The 19215-nt window shown below is 63.5% G+C and overlaps 1 protein-coding gene and 1 long non-coding RNA gene across 2 annotated transcripts in view; one reads left to right on the forward strand and one right to left on the reverse strand.

Annotated features, from left to right (window-relative positions):
- Positions 1 to 19215, reverse strand: part of ADGRL1 (adhesion G protein-coupled receptor L1) — a 52936-nt gene that overhangs the window by 28465 nt on the left and 5256 nt on the right. Inside the window, exons 3-4 of the mRNA XM_032094422.1 lie at positions 9801 to 10014; positions 7312 to 7421 (exon numbers count right to left, since the gene is read on the reverse strand). Of these exons, the coding sequence (XP_031950313.1) occupies positions 7312 to 7421; positions 9801 to 10014 (324 nt within the window). The remainder of the gene's footprint in view (positions 1 to 7311; positions 7422 to 9800; positions 10015 to 19215) is intronic.
- On the forward strand, positions 4459 to 4902 carry LOC116437121. Its single transcript, XR_004237180.1, has 4 exons — positions 4459 to 4550; positions 4581 to 4654; positions 4738 to 4809; positions 4840 to 4902. It is a non-coding gene; the product is annotated as an uncharacterized LOC116437121 (long non-coding RNA).

Consider the following 19215-nt stretch of genomic DNA (forward strand, 5'->3'; position numbering starts at 1 on the left):
CCCGAGACCCCCCAGAGACCCCAGACCCTGCGGGGGAGGGGCAGCGGCACCCGGGACACGGGGATGGACACGGGGATGGACACACGGACACGGGATGGACACACGGACACGGGGATGGACACGGGGATGGACACACGGACACGGGATGGACACGGGGATGGACACACGGACACGGGATGGACACACGGACACGGGGATGGACACGGGGATGGACACGGGGATGGACACGGGGATGGAGACGGGGATGGACACGGGGATGGACACGGGGATGGACACTCGGACACAGGATGGACACACGGACACGGGGATGGACACGGGGATGGACACAGGGATGGACACACGGACACGGGGATGGACACGGGGATGGACACGGGGATGGACACACGGACACGGGGATGGACACGGGGATGGACACGGGGATGGACACGGGGATGGACACACGGACACGGGGATGGACACGGGGATGGACATGGGGATGGACACGGGGATGGAGACGGGGATGGAGACGGGGATGGACACGGGGATGGACACACGGACACGGGATGGACACACGGACACGGGATGGACACAGGGATGGACACGGGGATGGACACGGGGATGGACACGGGGATGGAGACGGGGATGGACATGGGGATGGACACGGGGATGGACACGGGGATGGACACACGGACACGGGATGGACACGGGGATGGACACGGGGATGGACACACGGACACGGGATGGACACACGGACACGGGGATGGACACGGGGATGGACACGGGGATGGACACACGGACACGGGATGGACACGGGGATGGACACGGGGATGGACATGGGGATGGACATGGGGATGGACACACGGACACGGGGATGGACACGGGGATGGACACAGGGATGGAGACGGGGATGGACACGGGGATAGACACACGGACACGGGGATGGACACGGGGATGGACACGGGGATGGACACACGGACACGGGATGGACACGGGGATGGACACGGGATGGACACGGGGATGGACATGGGGATGGACACACGGACACGGGATGGACATGGGGATGGACACGGGGATGGACACGGGGATGGACACACGGACACGGGACGGACACGGGATGGACACACGGACACGGGATGGACACACGGACACGGGATGGACACGGGGATGGACACGGGGATGGACACACGGACACGGGATGGACACACGGACACGGGGATGGACACGGGGATGGACACGGGGATGGACACACGGACACGGGATGGACACGGGGATGGACACGGGGATGGACACGCTGATGGACACGGGGATGGACACGGGGATGGACACGGGGATGGACACACGGACACAGGGATGGACATGGGGATGGACACACGGACACGGGGATGGACAGATGGACACGGGGATGGACATACGGACACGGGATGGACATGGGGATGGACACACAGACACGGGGATGGACACACGGACACGGGCATGGACACAGGCATGGACATGGGGATGGACACGGGGATGGACACGGGGATGGACACACAGACACGGGGATGGACAGATGGACACGGGGATGGACACGGACATGGACATGGACACGGGATGGACACGGGGATGGACACACAGACATAGGGATGGACATGGGGACACGGGGATGGACACATGGATGGACGCATGGACACGGGGATGGACGCACGGACACGGGGATGGACACGGACATGGACATGGACACGGGGATGGACATGGGGATGGACACGGGGATGGACACGGGGATGGACACACAGACATGGAGATGGACATGGGGACATGGGGATGGACACAGGTGTGGACATGGGTATGGACACGGGGACGGACACATGGACATGGGCATGGACACACGGACATGGGGATGGACACATGGATGGACACATGGACAGACATGGGAACGGACAGATGGACAGACACAGGATGGACACAGGGACACGGGGTGGACGGATGGACAGGGGGATGGGCACGGGGACATGGGGGGGAGACGGACATGGGGGGACACGGAGGGACCGAGGGATGGACAGATGGACACAGGGCTGGGGGATGGACAGAGGGACACTGGGGGACATGGAGGGACTGAGGGATGGACAGATGGACAGAGGGCTGGGGGATGGACAGAGGGACACTGGGGGACACGGAGGGACCGAGGGATGGACAGATGGACACAGGGCTGGGGGATGGACAGATGAACATGGAGGGACACGGAGGGACCGAGGGATGGACAGATGGACACAGGGCTGGGGGATGGACAGATGAACATGGAGGGACACGGAGGGACCGAGGGATGGACAGATGGACACAGGGCTGGGGGACGGAGGGATGGGGGACACGAAGGGACGGACAGGCCGCCAGCCGGGTGGACACACGGACAAATGAAGGGTGGATGGACAGACGGAGGAAAAGGGAGGATGGTCGGACACCGGGAAGGACGGATGGGGATGGACAGACGGACAGAGGGACGGCAAAGGGATGGACAGAGGGACAGCAAGGGGGGGGAGAGAGGACGGACAGACGGACGGACAGACGGACGGACAGACGGACGGACACGGAAAGGAGGGCACGGCGATGGCCGGGATGGGGATGGCGGCGGGAGGCGATGGATGGACACACGGACACAGGGACGGACGGACGGACGGACGGACAGAGGGGGGCGCAGGGCTCCCCTCCCCCGCACTCCTGAGCCCCTCGGGGGGGGGTCGGGCCCCCCCCGCCCCTCCCCCCCCGGCCCTGGAGGGAGAGAAGAGACGGCGCTGGGGGAGGGGCGGCCCGGGGGGAGGGGCTGCGGGGGGGCCCCGCTCGGGCCCGCGGCGTCACCTGCAAAGGAAAGAGGCGCCCCCGCCCCGCCCCCACCCCGCGCCCCCCAACCGGCCCCGCCCCCACGGCACCGGCACCGGCACCGACCCCGACCCCGACCCCACGGCACCGACACCGGCACCGGCACCGGCACCACGGCACTGACACCGGCACCGACAGCGGAACCGGCACCGACACCGGCACCGACCCCACGGCACCGGCACCGGCACCACGGCACCGACAGCGGAACCGGCACCGACAGCGGCACCGACCCCACGGCACCGGCACCGGCAGCGGCTGGGACCTGCGAGGGCGGGGGCGGGAGAGCGTGAGCGTGAATGTGAGTGTGAAAGCGTGAGTGTGAGTGTGAGAGTGTGTGTATGAATGTGAGTGTGTGAGTGTGAGAGTGTGAGTGTGAGTGTGAGAGCGTGTGTATGAATGTGAGTGTGTGAGTGTGAGAGTGTGAGTGTGAGTGTGAGAGTGTGTGTGTATGCGTGAGAGTGTGAGTGTGAGAGTGTGAGTGTGACAGTGAGAGTGTGAGTGTGTGTGCGTGAATGTCAGTGTGTGAGTGTCAGTGTGAGAGTGTGTGTGAATGTGTGTGTGTGAGAGTGTGTGTGAATGTGTGAGTGTGTGTGAGTGTGTGTGAGTGTGAGTGTGTGTGAATGTGAGTGTGTGAGTGCGTATGTGTGAACGTGTGAGTGTGTGTGTGACTTTGTGTGTGTGTGTGAATGTGAGTGTGTGAGTGTGAGTGTGTGAATATGAGTGTGTGAGTGTGAGAGTGTGAGTGTGAGAGCGTGTGTGTGTGTGAATGTGTGTGTGTGTGAGTGTGTGAATGTGAGTGTGTGAGTGTGAGTGTGTATGTGTGAATGTGTGTGTGTGTGAGTGTGTGTGTGTGTGAGTGTGTGAATGTGAGTGTGTGAGTGTGAGTGTGTATGTGTGAACGTGTGAGTGTGTGTGTGAGAATGTGAGTGTGAGAATGTGAGAGTGTGTATGTGTGTGAATGTGAGTGTGAGAGTGTGAGTGGGAGCGAGTGTGTGAGAGTGTGAGCGTGTGTGTGTGTGTGACTGTGTGAGTGTGACTGTGAGTGTGACTGTGTGAGTGTGAGTGTGTGACGGTGAATGTGAGAGTGTGAGTGTGTGAATGTGAGTGTGTGAGTGCGAGTGAGTGAGTGCGTGAGAGTGTGAATGTGAGCGTGTGTGAGTGTGACTGTGTGAGTGTGAGCGGGAGTGTGTGAGTGTGTGTGTGTGTGTGAGTGGGAGTGTGAGTGTGTGAGTGGGTGTGTGTGTCTGTGTGTGTGTGTGTGTGTGTCAGTGTGCGTGTCAGTGTGAGTGTCAGTGTGTCAATGTGTGTTCCTAGGTGTGCCCTGGTGTTCCCAGCTGTGTCCCAGCTGTGCCTAGGTGTGTCCCAGGTGTGCCCAGGTGTGCCCCAGGTGTGTCCCAGCTGTGCCCGGTGTGCTCTGCCAGTCTCTGGGTGTGTCCCGCGCGTGTCCGGGTGTGTTGGGTGTGCCCCGCCCGCCGCCCCTGGGGTGGGCTCAGCCTGTGAGGAGCGGGCTGGGCGTGTCCCGAGTGTGTCCGGGTGTGTCTGGCACGCTTGGCTCGCACACCTGGCATGGGGTTGGGGTGCACAACCTGTGCCCAGTGCGCTCTGAACACCCACGGGTGTGCTCTGAACACCCACGGGTGTGCTCTGAACACCCACAGGTGTGCTGTGAACACGCACAGGTGTGCTCTGAACAGGCACAGGTGTGCTCTGAACACACACAGGTGTGCCCAGTGTGCTCTGAACACACACAGGTGTGCTCTGAACACGCACAGCTGTGCTCGGTGTGCTCTGAACATGCACACAGGTGTGCTCTGGACAGGCACAGGTGTGCCCAGTGTGCTCTGAACATGTGCAGGTGTGCCCTGAACACACATGGGTGTGCTCTGTGTGCTCTGGACACGCACACAGGTGTGCTCTGAACACACACAGGTGTGCTCCGTGTGCTCTGAACACGCACAGGTGTGCTCTGAACACACACAGGTGTGCTCCCTGTGCTATGAACACGCACAGGTGTGCTCTGAACACACACAGGTGTGCTCCGTGTGCTCTGAACACGCACAGGCGTGCTCAGCCCACACCACGCCGCTCTCCAGGTGTGCATTCAGTGTGCAAGGTGTGTGCCAGGTGTGTCTGAGCCCGTCCAGGTGTGTTCAGAGGGTGCCCAGGTGTTCAGCGTGTCCTCAGCACACCCAGGCGAGTGCAACCCGCTCCGCCCCCCACTCCAGGTGCGTGTTCAGCGTGGCCCGAGCGTGCCCGGGTGGTTGACACACCCCCTGCCAGGTGTGCCCTCGGCAGCTACAGGTGTGTCACGCTGTGCCAGGTGTGCCCCTGGCAGGCACAGGTGTGTCACACTGTGCCAGGTGTGCCCCCGACAGGCACAGGTGTGTCACGCTGTGCCAGGTGTGCCCTCAGCAGGCACAGGTGTGTCACACTGTGCCAGGTGTGCCCTCAGCAGGCACAGGTGTGTCACGCTGTGCCAGGTGTGCCCTCGGCAGCTACAGGTGTGTGCTGGGCGTGTCCCGAGTGTGCACAGGTGTGTTCCACCCGCCCCAGGTGTGTGCTCAGCGTGCACAGGTGTGTGCTCGCCCCCCCCAGCCCCATGGGCTGGCACCAGCTCTGGTTCTGGGGTGGTTTTGGTGATCTTTTGATGTTGTTTTGTTGTTGTTTTGGTGTTGTTTTGGTGTGGTTTTGGTGTTGTTTTGTTGTTGTGTTGGTGTGGTTTTGGTGTAGTTTTGGTGTGTTCTGGTGTTGTTTTGGTGTTGTTTTGGTGTTGCTTTGGTGTGGTTTTGGTGTTATTTTGGTGGTGTTCTGGTGCTGTTTTGGTGTTATTTTGGTGCTGTTTTGGTGTTGTTTTGGCATGTTTTTGGCATGGTTCCGGTGTGGTTTTGCCGTGTCGGTGCCGTGTCGGTGCCATGCTGCTGTGCCCGGTGCGTGTCCCGGGGCCGGTGCCGTGTCCAGCCCTGTCCGGCCGTGTCCGGCCCGGTCCCGGCCGTTCCCTCGGGCGGCTCCGGCGGCGGCTGCAAAGCAAAGGGGGGGGAGGGGCCGGGGGGGTTTTGGGGGTCCCGCGACGGCGCCTGGGGAGAGACGGGGTCACCCCAACCCCCCCGGGCCCCCCAGGTCAGACAGAGCCCCCCAACAGCCCCAAGGGGGGGGCGGGCCCCCCAGAGGGACGGACACGAGGGGGTCCAAAATTGGGGACGGGGGGGTCACGCCCCGGCTGGGGGGGACAAACACCACACGGGGGGACCCCGAGGGGGGCACAGCCCCCCCAGACACCTGGGGGCTCCCCGAGGCCCCGGGCCCCGCCCCCCCCCAATCCCATCCCCCTCCCCCCCCAGGTGTCCGGGTGCCCCCAGGGTTGGGGGGTTGGGGGTCCCTGGGGTGCTCTGGGGTCCCTGTAGGTGCCGCGGGGTGGGACATGGGGGGCGCTGTGGGGTCTCCATGGGGTTCCGCTGTGGGGCGGGACTCCCCGGGTGCACCTCTGGGTGCTATGGGGTGCTGTGGGGCTGGGGGGGACGCTGTGGGGCAGAGCTGGGGGGCAGAGCTGGGGGGCAGAGCTGGGGGGCAGAGCTGGGGGACGCAGTCCTTCAGCACCTTGGGGGTGCTGAGCTGGGGGTGCTGTGGGTCTGGGGGCGCTGTGGGGCAGCGCCATGGGGCAGGACAGCAGCCATGGGGCAGAGCTGGGGGGCAGCACTCGCTGTAGGGGACGCACGGCACCTCCAGGTACTTGTGGGTGCCGAGATGGGGCGGCTGTGGGGCAGGACAGCGCAGGGCTGTGGGGCAGAGCTGTGGGGCTGAGCTGTGGGGCTGAGCTGTGGGGCAGGGCTGTGGGGCTGAGCTGTGGGGCAGGACAGCGCAGGGCTGTGGGGCAGAGCTGTGGGGCTGAGCTGTGGGGCTGAGCTGTGGGGCAGAGCTGGGGGGCTGAGCTGTGGGGCTGAGCTGTGGGGCAGGACAGCGCAGGGCTGTGGGGCAGAGCTGTGGGGCAGGACAGCGCAGGGCTGTGGGGCAGAGCTGTGGGGCTGAGCTGTGGGGCAGAGCTGGGGGGCTGAGCTGTGGGGCAGGACAGCGCAGGGCTGTGGGGCAGAGCTGTGGGGCAGAGCTTTGGGGGCTGTGCTATGGGGTTGAGCTGTGGGGCAGGACAGCGCAGAGCTGTGGGGCAGAGCTGTGGGGCAGAGCTGTGGGGTTGAGCTGTGGGGCAGGACAGCGCAGGGCTGTGGGGCAGAGCTGTGGGGCAGGGCTGTGGGGCTGAGCTGTGGGGCAGGGCTCTGGGGCAGGACAGCGCAGGGCTGTGGGGCAGAGCTGTGGGGCAGGGCCGTGGCTGTGTGGGGCAGAGCTGTGGGGCAGGGCCGTGGCTGTGTGGGGCAGAGCTGTGGGGCAGGGCCGTGGCTGTGTGGGGCAGGCTCGGTGGGGCAGGGCCGTGGCTGTGTGGGGCAGGCTCGGTGGGGCAGGCTCGGTGGGGCAGGGCCGTGGGGCAGCACTCACTGTAGGGCACGCAGTCGTACTGCACCTCCAGGTATTTGTAGGTGCCGGGACAGGGGTCGGGGAAGGCGTCGGAGCCGGCGACCACCACGCACTGAGTGCGGTTATTGCACCTGCGGGGACACGGGGGACACGTCAGGGACGTGGGGGACATGGGGGACACAGGGGACATGGGGGACATGGGGGACACAGGGGACATGGGGGGACACGGGGGGACACGTCAGGGACGTGGGGGACATGTGGGACACGTCTGGGACGTGGGGGGACACGGGGGACACGTCAGGGACATGGGGGACATGTGGGACACAGGGGACATGGGGGACATGTGGGACACGTCAGGGACATGGGGGGACACGGGGGACACAGGGGACATGGTGGGACACATCAGGGACATGGGACATGAGGAGATGTGGGGGGACACAGGACACGAAGGGACACAGGGGAACACAGGGGGACAGCAGGGACACGGGGGGACAAGGGGACAGCAGGGACATGGGGACATGGGGACAGCAGGGTCATGGGGACGTGTGCCCCCCAGGTAGGGGACAGCAGGGACATGGGGACACCGAGGAGCTGGGACACGGTGCCAGAGGGGGACAGCAGCAACAGGGGGGCCGTGGGGACACAGAGCTGGGGACAGGGAGGGACAAGGGCCAGCAGGACAGTGGGGACAGGGGACACAGGACAGGGGCCACAGGACAGTGGGGACAGTGGCCACAGGACAGTGGGACAGGGGACACAGGACAGGGGCCACAGGACAGGGGCCAGCAGGACAGTGGGGACAGTGGCCACAGGACAGTGGGACAGGGGACACAGGACAGGGGCCACAGGACAGTGGGGACAGTGGCCACAGGACAGTGGGGACAGGGGACACAGGACAGGGGCCACAGGACAGTGGGACAGGGGACACAGGACAGGGGCCACAGGACAGTGGGACAGGGGCCACGGGACAGGGGACACAGGACAGTGGGGACAGGGGACACAGGACAGGGGCCACAGGACAGGGGACACAGGACAGTGGGGACAGGGGACACAGGACAGGGGCCACAGGACAGGGGACACAGGACAGTGGGGACACGGGACACAGGACAGGGGCCACAGGACAGGGGACACAGGACAGTGGGGACAGGGGACACAGGACAGTGGGGACAGGGGACACAGGACAGGGGCCACAGGACAGGGGCCAGCAGGACAGTGGGGACAGTGGCCACAGGACAGTGGGACAGGGGACACAGGACAGGGGCCACAGGACAGTGGGACAGGGGCCACGGGACAGGGGCCACGGGACAGTGGGACAGGGGCCACGGGACAGGGGACACAGGACAGGGGCCAGCAGGGGCAGGAGGGACAGCGAGGACACGGGGGGGGGGCAGGGCGCAGGTGTGGCCCCGGCATTTGGGGACACGGGACTCAGGTGTCCCCTGGGGGGGCCAGCGCGCGCCGTGGGGACACGGGGACGTCCCTGAGCTGTGCCACCCCCGTGTTGTCCCCACGCTGTCCCCAGGGCCACCCGCCCCACTTGTCCCACACCCTCAGTGTCCCCCCCTGTGCCACCCCCACGTGTCCTCAAGGTGTCCTGCCCGTCCCCAGGTGCCCCCCGCATCACCACGGGGCCACGTCCCCTCCATGTCCCCAAGTCCCCAGCGGGTCCCCACCCCCCCATGTCCCACCCTCCTGAGCGCCTGCACAGCTCCAGCCCGTCCCCATGTCCCCAAGGTGTCCCCAGGTGTCCCCAGGGTGTCCCCAGGTGTCCCCAGGTGTCCCCAGGGTGTCCCCAGGGTGTCCCCAGGGTGTCCCCAGGTGTCCCCAGGTGTCCCCAGGGTGTCCCAGGGTGTCCCCAGGGGTGTCCCCAGGGTGTCCCCAAGGTGGCCCAAGGTGGCCCCAGGGTGTCCCCAGGGTGTCCCCAAGGTGGCCCCAGGGTGTCCCCAAGGTGTCCCCAAGGTGTCCCCAGGGTGTCCCCAGGTGTCCCAGGGTGTCCCCTTCCTGTCCCTCTGTCCCCGTGTCCCCACTCCCAGTGCTGTGTCCCACATCGCCCATCTGTCCCCATGTCCCCAACCTCCTACACCTTCCCAGTGTCCCCCCAGCGCCCCCAGTGCCCCCCCAGTACCCCCAGTACTCCCAGTGTCCCCAATGTCCCCAGTACCCCCAGTACCCCCAGTGCCCTCCCAGTGTCCCCAATGTCCCCAGTGTCCTCAGTACCCCAATGCCTTCAGTGTCCCCAGTGCCCTCCCAGTACCCCCAGTGCCCCCAGTGTCACCTCTGGGCCATGATGGGATGTGCCTGGGGCAGGTAGCACTGCACGTTCGCCATCTGCCCAGTGCCCGCAGTGCCCTCCCAGTGCCCCCAGTGTCACCTCTGGGCCATGATGGGATGTGCCTGGGGCAGGTAGCACTGCACGTTCGCCATCTGCCCAGTGCCCCCAGTGCCCCCAGTGCCCCCAGTGCCCCCAGTACCCCCAGTGCCCCCAGTGCCCCCAGTGCCCCCAGTGTCACCTCTGGGCCATGATGGGGTGTGCCTGGGGCAGGTAGCACTGCACGTTCGCCATCTGCCCGGGGTCGGCGTCGCAGATTTTGTCGTCGGTCCGGCCGTAGTTGGCATCGGCCACCAGCACCACGTCGCTGCCGGGGCAGCGCAGCTCCAGCGGGTACCCCTCGCACGCCAGCTCCCGGCGCGCCAGCCCGAACGGGAGCGCGCCCCGGATCAGCCCTGGAACCCCAAAACGGGATCAGGGAACCCCAAAATGGGATCAGGGAACCCCAAACTGGGGTCAGGGAACTCCTAAAGGGGCCAGGGAACCCCAAAACGGGGTCGGGGAACCCCAAATAGGATCAGGAAACCCCAAAACGGGATCAGGGAACCCCAAACCCCCGGGGTACCCCAATCCCTCCCGCCCAGGGGTGCCCCTCGCACAGCAGATCCCACAGCCAGCCCGAACGGGAGCGCGCCCCGGATCAGCCCTGGAACCCCAAAACGGGGTCAGGGAACCCCAAACAGGGTCAGGGAGCCCCAAAATGGGGTCAGGGAACTCCTAAAGGGGTCAGGGAGCCCCAAAACGGGGTCAGGGAACCCCAAATGGGGTCAGGGAACCCCAAAATGGGGTCAGGGAACCCCCAAACCCCCGGGGTACCCCAATCCCTCCCACAGCAGATCCCGCTGCGCCAGCCCCAGTGGGAGCGCCCCCGGATCAGCCCTGGGGTCAGGGAACCCCAAAATGGGGTCCGGGAACCCCAAAACGGGGTCAGGGAACTCCTAAAGGGGTCAGGGAGCCCCAAAACGGGGTCAGGGAACCCCAAAACAGCCGGGGTACCCCAAACCCCGCAGCCCCAGCGGGTACCCCTCGCACAGCAGATCCCACAGCCAGCCCGAACGGGAACGCGCCCTGGATCAGCCCTGGAACCCCAAAACGGGATCAGGGAACCCCAAAATGGGGTCAGGGAACTCCTAAAGGGGTCAGGGAGCCCCAAAACGGGGTCAGGGAACCCCAAAACAGCCGGGGTACCCCAATCCCTCCCACCCAGGGGTGCCCCTCACACACCGGCTCCCGGCGCACCAGCCCCAACGGGAGCGACCCCCGGATCAGCCCTGGGGTCAGGGAACCCCAAATGGGGTCAGGGAACCCCAAAACCCCCGGGGTGCCCCAAACCCCCCAACTCCAGCGGGTACCCCTCGCACAGCAGATCCCACAGCCAGCCCGAACGGGAGCGCGCCCTGGATCAGCCCTGGAACCCCAAAACGGGATCAGGGAACCCCAAAATGGGGTCAGGGAACTCCTAAAGGGGCCAGGGAACCCCAAAACGGGGTCGGGGAACCCCAAACGGGGTCAGGGAACCCCAAAACGGGGTCACGGAACCCCCAAAACAGCCGGGGTACCCCAATCCCTCCCACAGCAGATCCCGCTGCGCCAGCCCCAACGGGAGCACCCCCGGATCAGCCCTGGGGTCAGGGAACCCCAAACGGGGTCAGGGAACCCCAAAATGGGGTCAGGGAACTCCTAAAGGGCTCAGGGAGCCCGAAAACGGGGTCAGGGAACCCCAAATGGGGTCAGGGAACCCCAAAACGGGGTCAGGGAACTCCTAAAGGGGCCAGGGAGCCCCCAAACGGGGTTAGGGAGCCCCAAAAGGGGTCAGGGAGCCCCAAAACGGGGTTAGGGAGCCCCAAAATGGGGTCAAGGAGCCCCAAAAGGGGGTCAGGGAACCCCACATTGGGTCAGGGAACCCCAAAATGGGGTCAGGGAACTCCTAAAGGGGTCAGGGAGCCCCAAAACGGGGTCAGGGAACCCCAAAACGGGGTCAGCGAACCCCAAAGGGGGTCAGCGAACCCCAAAGGGGGCCCTGCACCCCCAAACGGGGTCAGGGAGCCCCAAAGGGGGTCAGCGAACCCCAAACAGGGTCAGGGAGCCCCAAACGGGGCCCTGCACCCCCAAGCGGGGTCCCCCAGCCCCACCTCTGTGCCCTGCTCTGCCCTGGGGGCACCGGGGCCACCTGGGTCCCGAACCCCAAATCAGGGACCTGGGCACCCCCCGGCCCTGCAGCCCCCAGCCCCAAATCCCACCACCTGGGATCCCCAATCCCGGACATTTGGGAGCCCGATCCCAAAGTCCTGGGACCCCCCCGAGCTGACACACCCGGGACCCCAAAACCTGGGGTTTCCTCAGTCCCGAACACCCGGGTCCTCCCAGACACCTGGGACCCCAAAACCTGGACAAGAGAGACCCCCAATGGATGTTTGGGACCCCAAAATCCCGGATCCCCCCAGTCCCTGACTCCCGGGTCCCCCCTGAGCCCGACACTTGGGACCCCCCAATCCCAAACACCTGGGACCCCAAATTCCCGGATCCCCCCAGTCCCTGACTCCCGGCTCCCCCCAGTCCTGGACACCTGGATCCCCCCAATCCCAAACACCTGGGACCCCAAAATCCAGGGGGTCCCCAATCCCTGACAATGGGGACCCCCAATCCTGGACTTTTGGGATCCCCCAGCCCCTGACACCGGGATCCCACCAAGCCTGCACAGCTGGGACACCCAAATCCCAAACACCTGGATCCCAAATCCTGCACACCTGGATCCCAAATCCTGCACACCTGGGACACCAAATCCCAAACACCCGAATCCCAAATCCTGCACAGCTGGGATACCAAATCCCAAACACCCGAATCCCAAATCCTGCACACCTGGATCCCAAATCCTGCACACCTGGGACACCAAATCCCAAACACCTGGATCCCAAATCCTGCACACCTGGGACACCCGAATCCCAAACACCCGAATCCCAAATCCTGCACAGCTGGGACACCCAAATCCCAAACACCCGGATCCCAAATCCTGCACACCTGGATCCCAAATCCTGCACACCTGGGACACCAAATCCCAAACACCTGGATCCCAAATCCTGCACACCTGGATCCCAAATCCTGCACACCTGGGACACCAAATCCCAAACACCTGGATCCCAAATCCTGCACACCTGGATCCCAAATCCTGCACACCTGGGACACCAAATCCCAAACACCCGAATCCCAAATCCTGCACAGCTGGGACACCAAATCCCAAACACCCGAATCCCAAATCCTGCACACCTGGATCCCAAGTCCTGCACAGCTGGGACACCAAATCCCAAACACCCGAATCCCAAATCCTGCACACCTGGGACACCAAATCCCAAACACCCGAATCCCAAATCCTGCACAGCTGGGACACCAAATCCCAAACACCCGAATCCCAAATCCTGCACACCTGGATCCCAAATCCCGCACACCTGGATCCCCCGATCCCAAACACCCAGGACACCCAATCCTAAACACCCGAATCCCAAATCCTGCACACCTGGATCCCAAATCCTGCACACCCGGATCCCAAATCCTGCACACCCGGATCCCCCGATTCCAAACACTTGGGACACCCAATCCCAAACATCTGAATCCCAAATCCTGCACACCTGGGTCCTCTGATCCCAAACACCCGGGACACCCAATCCCAAACACCTGGATCCCAAATCCTGCGCACCCCAATCGCAAATCCTGCACAGCTGGATCCCAAATCCTGCACACCTGGGACACCAAATCCCGAACACCCGAATCTCCTGATCCCAAACACCCAGACCCCAAATCCTGCACACCTGGGACACCCAATCCCAAACACCCAGACCCCAAATCCTGCACACCTGGGTCCTCTGATCCCAAACACCCGAATCCCAAATCCTGCACACCTGGATCCCAAATCCTGCACACCTGAATCCCCTGATCCCAAACACCCAGATCCCAAATCCTGCACACCCGGATCCCCTGGTCCCAAACACCCGGGACACCCAATCCCAAACACCCGGATCCCAAATCCTGCGCACCCCAATCGCAAATCCTGCACAGCTGGATCCCAAATCCTGCACACCTGGGACACCAAATCCCGAACACCTGGATCTCCTGATCCCAAACACCCGGATCCCAAATCCTGCACACCTGGGACACCCAATCCCAAACACCCAGACCCCAAATCCTGCACACCTGGGTCCTCTGATCCCAAACACCCGAATCCCAAATCCTGCACACCCGGATCCCCAATCCTGCACACCCGGATCCCCGATCCCAAACACCCGGATCCCCAATCCTGCACACCCGGATCCCCGATCCCAAACACCCGGGACACCCAATCCCAAACACCCGGATCCCAAATCCTGCACACCCGGATCCCCGATCCCAAACACCCGGATCCCAAATCCTGCACACCCGGATCCCCAATCCTGCACACCTGGATCCCCGATCCCAAACACCCGGATCCCCAATCCTGCACACCCGGATCCCCTGATCCCAAACACCTGCCCCCCCCAGCTGACACACCTGCGTTCCCCCAATCCCAAACACCTGGGACCCCAAAATCCAGGGTCTCCCCAATCCCAAACACCTGGGACCCCAAAATCCAGGGTGTCCCCAATCCCAAACACCTGGGACCCCAAAATCCAGGGTGTCCCCCAATCCCAAACACCTGGGACCCCAAAATCCAGCGTCTCCCCCAATCCCAAACACCTGGGACCCCAAAATCCAGGGTCTCCCCAATCCCAAACACCTGGGACCCCAAATTCCAGGGTCTCCCCCATCCCAAACACCTGGGACCCCAAAATCCAGAGGATCCCAATCCCAAACACCTGGGACCCCAAAACCCAGGGTGTCCCCAATCCCAAACACCTGGGACCCCAAAATCCAGGGTGTCCCCAATCCCAAACACCTGGGACCCCAAAATCCAGAGGATCCCAATCCCAAACACCTGGGACCCCAAAATCCAGGGTCTCCCCCATCCCAAACACCTGGGACCCCAAAATCCAGGGTGTCCCCCAATCCCAAACACCTGGGACCCCAAAATCCAGGGTGTCCCCAATCCCAAACACCTGGGACCCCAAAATCAGGGGTGTCCCAATCCCAAACACCTGGGACCCCAAAATCCAGGGTCTCCCCAATCCCAAACACCTGGGACCCCAAAATCCAGGGTCTCCCCAATCCCAAACACCTGGGACCCCAAAATCCAGGGTGTCCCCAATCCCAAACACCTGGGACCCCAAAATCCAGGGTGTCCCCCAATCCCAAACACCTGGGACCCCAAAATCCAGCGTCTCCCCCAATCCCAAACACCTGGGACCCCAAAATCCAGGGTCTCCCCAATCCCAAACACCTGGGACCCCAAATTCCAGGGTCTCCCCCATCCCAAACACCTGGGACCCCAAAATCCAGAGGATCCCAATCCCAAACACCTGGGACCCCAAAACCCAGGGTGTCCCCAATCCCAAACACCTGGGACCCCAAAATCCAGGGTCTCCCCCATCCCAAACACCTGGGACCCCAAAATCCAGAGGATCCCAATCCCAAACACCTGGGACCCCAAAATCCAGGGTCTCCCCCATCCCAAACACCTGGGACCCCAAAATCCAGGGTGTCCCCCAATCCCAAACACCTGGGACCCCAAAATCCAGGGTGTCCCCAATCCCAAACACCTGGGACCCCAAAATCAGGGGTGTCCCAATCCCAAACACCTGGGACCCCAAAATCCAGGGTCTCCCCAATCCCAAACACCTGGGACCCCAAAATCCAGGGTGTCCCCCATCCCGCACACCTGGGACCCCAAAATCCAGGGTCTCCCCCAGTCCCAAACACCTGGGACCCCAAAATCCAGAGGCTCCCCCAATCCCAAACACCTGGGACCCCAAAATCCAGGGTGTCCCAATCCCAAACACCTGGGACCCCAAAATCCAGGGTGTCCCCCATCCCAAACACCTGGGACCCCAAATTCCAGAGGCTCCCAATCCCAAACACCTGGGACCCCAAAATCCAGGGTCTCCCCCATCCCAAACACCTGGGACCCCAAAATCCAGGGTGTCCCCCATCCCAAACACCTGGGACCCCAAAATCCAGGGTGTCCCCAATCCCAAACACCTGGGACCCCAAAATCCAGGGTCTCCCCAATCCCAAACACCTGGGACCCCAAAATCCAGAGGCTCCCAATCCCGAACACCTGGGACCCCAAAATCCAGGGTGTCCCCCAATCCCAAACACCTGCGACCCCAAAATCCAGAGGATCCCAATCCCAAACACCTGGGACCCCAAAATCCAGGGTGTCCCCCATCCCAAACACCTGCGACCCCAAAATCCAGAGGATCCCAATCCCAAACACCTGGGACCCCAAAATCCAGAGGATCCCAATCCCAAACACCTGGGACCCCAAAATCCAGGGTGTCCCCCAATCCCAAACACCTGGGACCCCAAAATCCAGGGTGTCCCCCATCCCAAACACCTGGGACCCCAAAATCCAGGGTGTCCCCAATCCCAAACACCTGGGACCCCAAAATCCAGAGGATCCCAATCCCAAACACCTGGGACCCCAAAATCCAGGGTCTCCCCCAGTCCCAAACACCTGGGACCCCAAAATCCAGGGTGTCCCCAATCCCAAACACCTGGGACCCCAAAATCCAGGGTCTCCCCCAGTCCCAAACACCTGGGACCCCAAAATCCAGAGGCTCCCCCAATCCCAAACACCTGGGACCCCAAAATCAGGGGTGTCCCAATCCCAAACACCTGGGACCCCAAAACCCAGGGTGTCCCCAATCCCAAACACCTGGGACCCCAAAATCCAGGGTGTCCCCAATCCCGCACACCTGGGACCCCAAAATCCAGGGTCTCCCCCAGTCCCAAACACCTGGGACCCCAAAATCAGGGGTGTCCCAATCCCAAACACCTGGGACCCCAAAATCCAGGGTGTCCCCAATCCCAAACACCTGGGACCCCAAAATCCAGGGTCTCCCCCATCCCAAACACCTGGGACCCCAAAATCCAGAGGATCCCAATCCCAAACACCTGGGACCCCAAAATCCAGGGTCTCCCCCATCCCAAACACCTGGGACCCCAAAATCCAGAGGATCCCAATCCCAAACACCTGGGACCCCAAAATCCAGGGTGTCCCAATCCCAAACACCTGGGACCCCAAAATCCAGGGTGTCCCAATCCCTGACAATGGAGACCCCGATCTCAAAATCCGGGCTGCCCCCAATCCCAGATCCCGGGTCCCCCAAAACCCGGGGTCTCCCTTTCTCCAAGGCACCAGGATCTCCCCGATCCCAGATCCTGGGTCACCCCCAAATCCGGAATCCCCCCGATCCCAGATCCCGGGTCCCCAAAAATCGGTGTCCCCCCAATCCCGGCTCCTGGGTCACCCCCAAATCCGGGATCCCCCCATTCCCAGATTCTTCGGTCATCCCAAATCTGGGATCTCCCCGATCCTGGATCCTGGGTCACCCCCAAATCCGGGATGTCCCTAATCCCAGATCCCAGGTCCCCAAAAATCGGTGGCCCCCCAATCCCAGATCCCAAATCCCCCAAATCCGGGATCTCCCCCATTCCCAGGGCCCCCCGGGATCCCCGAACCCGGCACCTCCCGGACCCTGGATCCCGGACTTTGGGGCATTCCCAGATCCCGGATCCCCGATCCCGGACTTTGGGGCGTTCCCAGATCCCGGATCCCAGCGCCTCCCGGATCCCCGATCCCGGACTTTGGGGCGTTCCCAGATCCCCGAACCTGGCACCTCCCGGATCCCGGATCCCCCCCGATCCCCGATCCCGGACTTTGGGGCGTTCCCAGATCCCGGATCCCAGCGCCTCCCGGATCCCCGATCCCGGACTTTGGGGCGTTCCCAGATCCCCGAACCCGGCACCTCCCGGATCCCGGATCCCCCCCGATCCCCGATCCCCGATCCCGGACTTTGGGGCGTTCCCAGATCCCCGAACCCGGCACCTCCCGGATCCCGGATCCCCCCCGATCCCCGATCCCCGATCCCGGACTTTGGGGCGTTCCCGGCTCCCGGAGCTCCCCTCAATCGGCCCCGGGCGGGCACCGCTCGATCCCCGGGCGAGCTTTGCACGGCCCTGGCACCGCCCGCGGCCCCCCTTGCACACTCCTTGCACACCCCTTGCACACCCGGGGGCTGAGCCAGCCTTGCACCCCCATTGCACGCCCCTTACACAGCCCTTACACACCCATTACGCACCCATTACACGCCCCTTGCACACCCCTTGCACACCCCTTGCACACCCCTTACACACCCCTGGGATGCTGCACCAGCCTTGCACAAGCCTTACACAATCCTTGCCCGTGCCTTTCACACCCCTTACACACCCCTTACACACCCCTTACACACCCCTGGGGTGCAGCCCAGCCCCTGCTCAAACACTACTCAACCCTTGCACACCCCTTACACACCCCTGGGGGGCTGTGCAAGCCTTGCACAAGCCTTACACAATCCTTGCACGCCCCTTGCACGCCCCTGCGGTCTTGCAGAGACCTCACACCGCCCTTGCACACCCGTTGCACACCCGTGGGGTGCAGCCCAGCCCCTGCTGAAACACTCCTCAACCCTTACACACCCCGCACACACCCCTTGCACCAGCACTTGTGCAGCCCTGCGGTGCTCCGCATCCCTTGCACGCCCCTTGCACCAACATTAGACGGACACGCGTCCCTTGCACACCCCCGTGAGCCCCTGACCTTACCCGGCCCTTGCACACCCCTTACACAATCCCTGCACCCCCTTTGCACAATCCCGGCCGCCTCGGGGGCATCGCACACCCCTTGCACACCCCTTGCACAAGCACAGGCCCCTCTGGGACGTGTCACAGCCCTCACATGCCCCTCGCACACCTCTGGCCGTGCCTGGGGTCTTGCACTGCTTTTGCACAAGCGTTTCACGCCCCTCGCACACCCCTGGCCATTTCTGGGGTGTCACACCAGCCTTGCACACCCCTCGCACACCCAGGGCACCTCCGGGGTGTCACAAAGCCCTCGCACACCCCTTGCACAAGCACAGGCACCGCTGGAACACGTCCCAGCACCTTGCACGCCCCTCGCACGCCCCCGGGGTGATTTGCACACCCTTTGCACACCCCTGAGCACCTCTGGTGGTTGCACAGCCCTCGCACGCCCCTGGGGTGTCACACATCCCTCCAACACCCTTCGCACGCCCCCGGGGTGATTTGCACACCCTTTGCACACCCCTGGGTACCTCTGGGGTGTCTCACGCCCCCTCCACACCCTTTGCACGCTCCTGGGAAGTCACACACCCCTTGCACACCCTTTGCACACCCCCGGGGTGATTCACACACCCGTTGCACGCCCCTCGCACAGCCCTGTTGTGTCACACGCCCCTCGCACACCCCTGGGGTGTCTCACACCCCTCACACAAGCGCTTCCCAACCCTCGCACGCCCTTGGGCAGCCCGGTGGTGTCACACGGGCCTCGCACGCCCCTCACACACCCCTGGGCTGATTTGCACACCTTTGGCAGATTCCTGAGCACCTCTGGGGTGTTGCACACCCTTTGCACACTTTTTGCACACTCCTGGGGTGATTTTCACGCCCTTTGCACTCCTCTGGGGTGTCGC

The sequence above is a fragment of the Corvus moneduloides genome, chromosome 32 (assembly GCF_009650955.1).
Source record: "Corvus moneduloides isolate bCorMon1 chromosome 32, bCorMon1.pri, whole genome shotgun sequence".
Classification (NCBI taxonomy): Eukaryota; Metazoa; Chordata; class Aves; order Passeriformes; family Corvidae; genus Corvus; species Corvus moneduloides.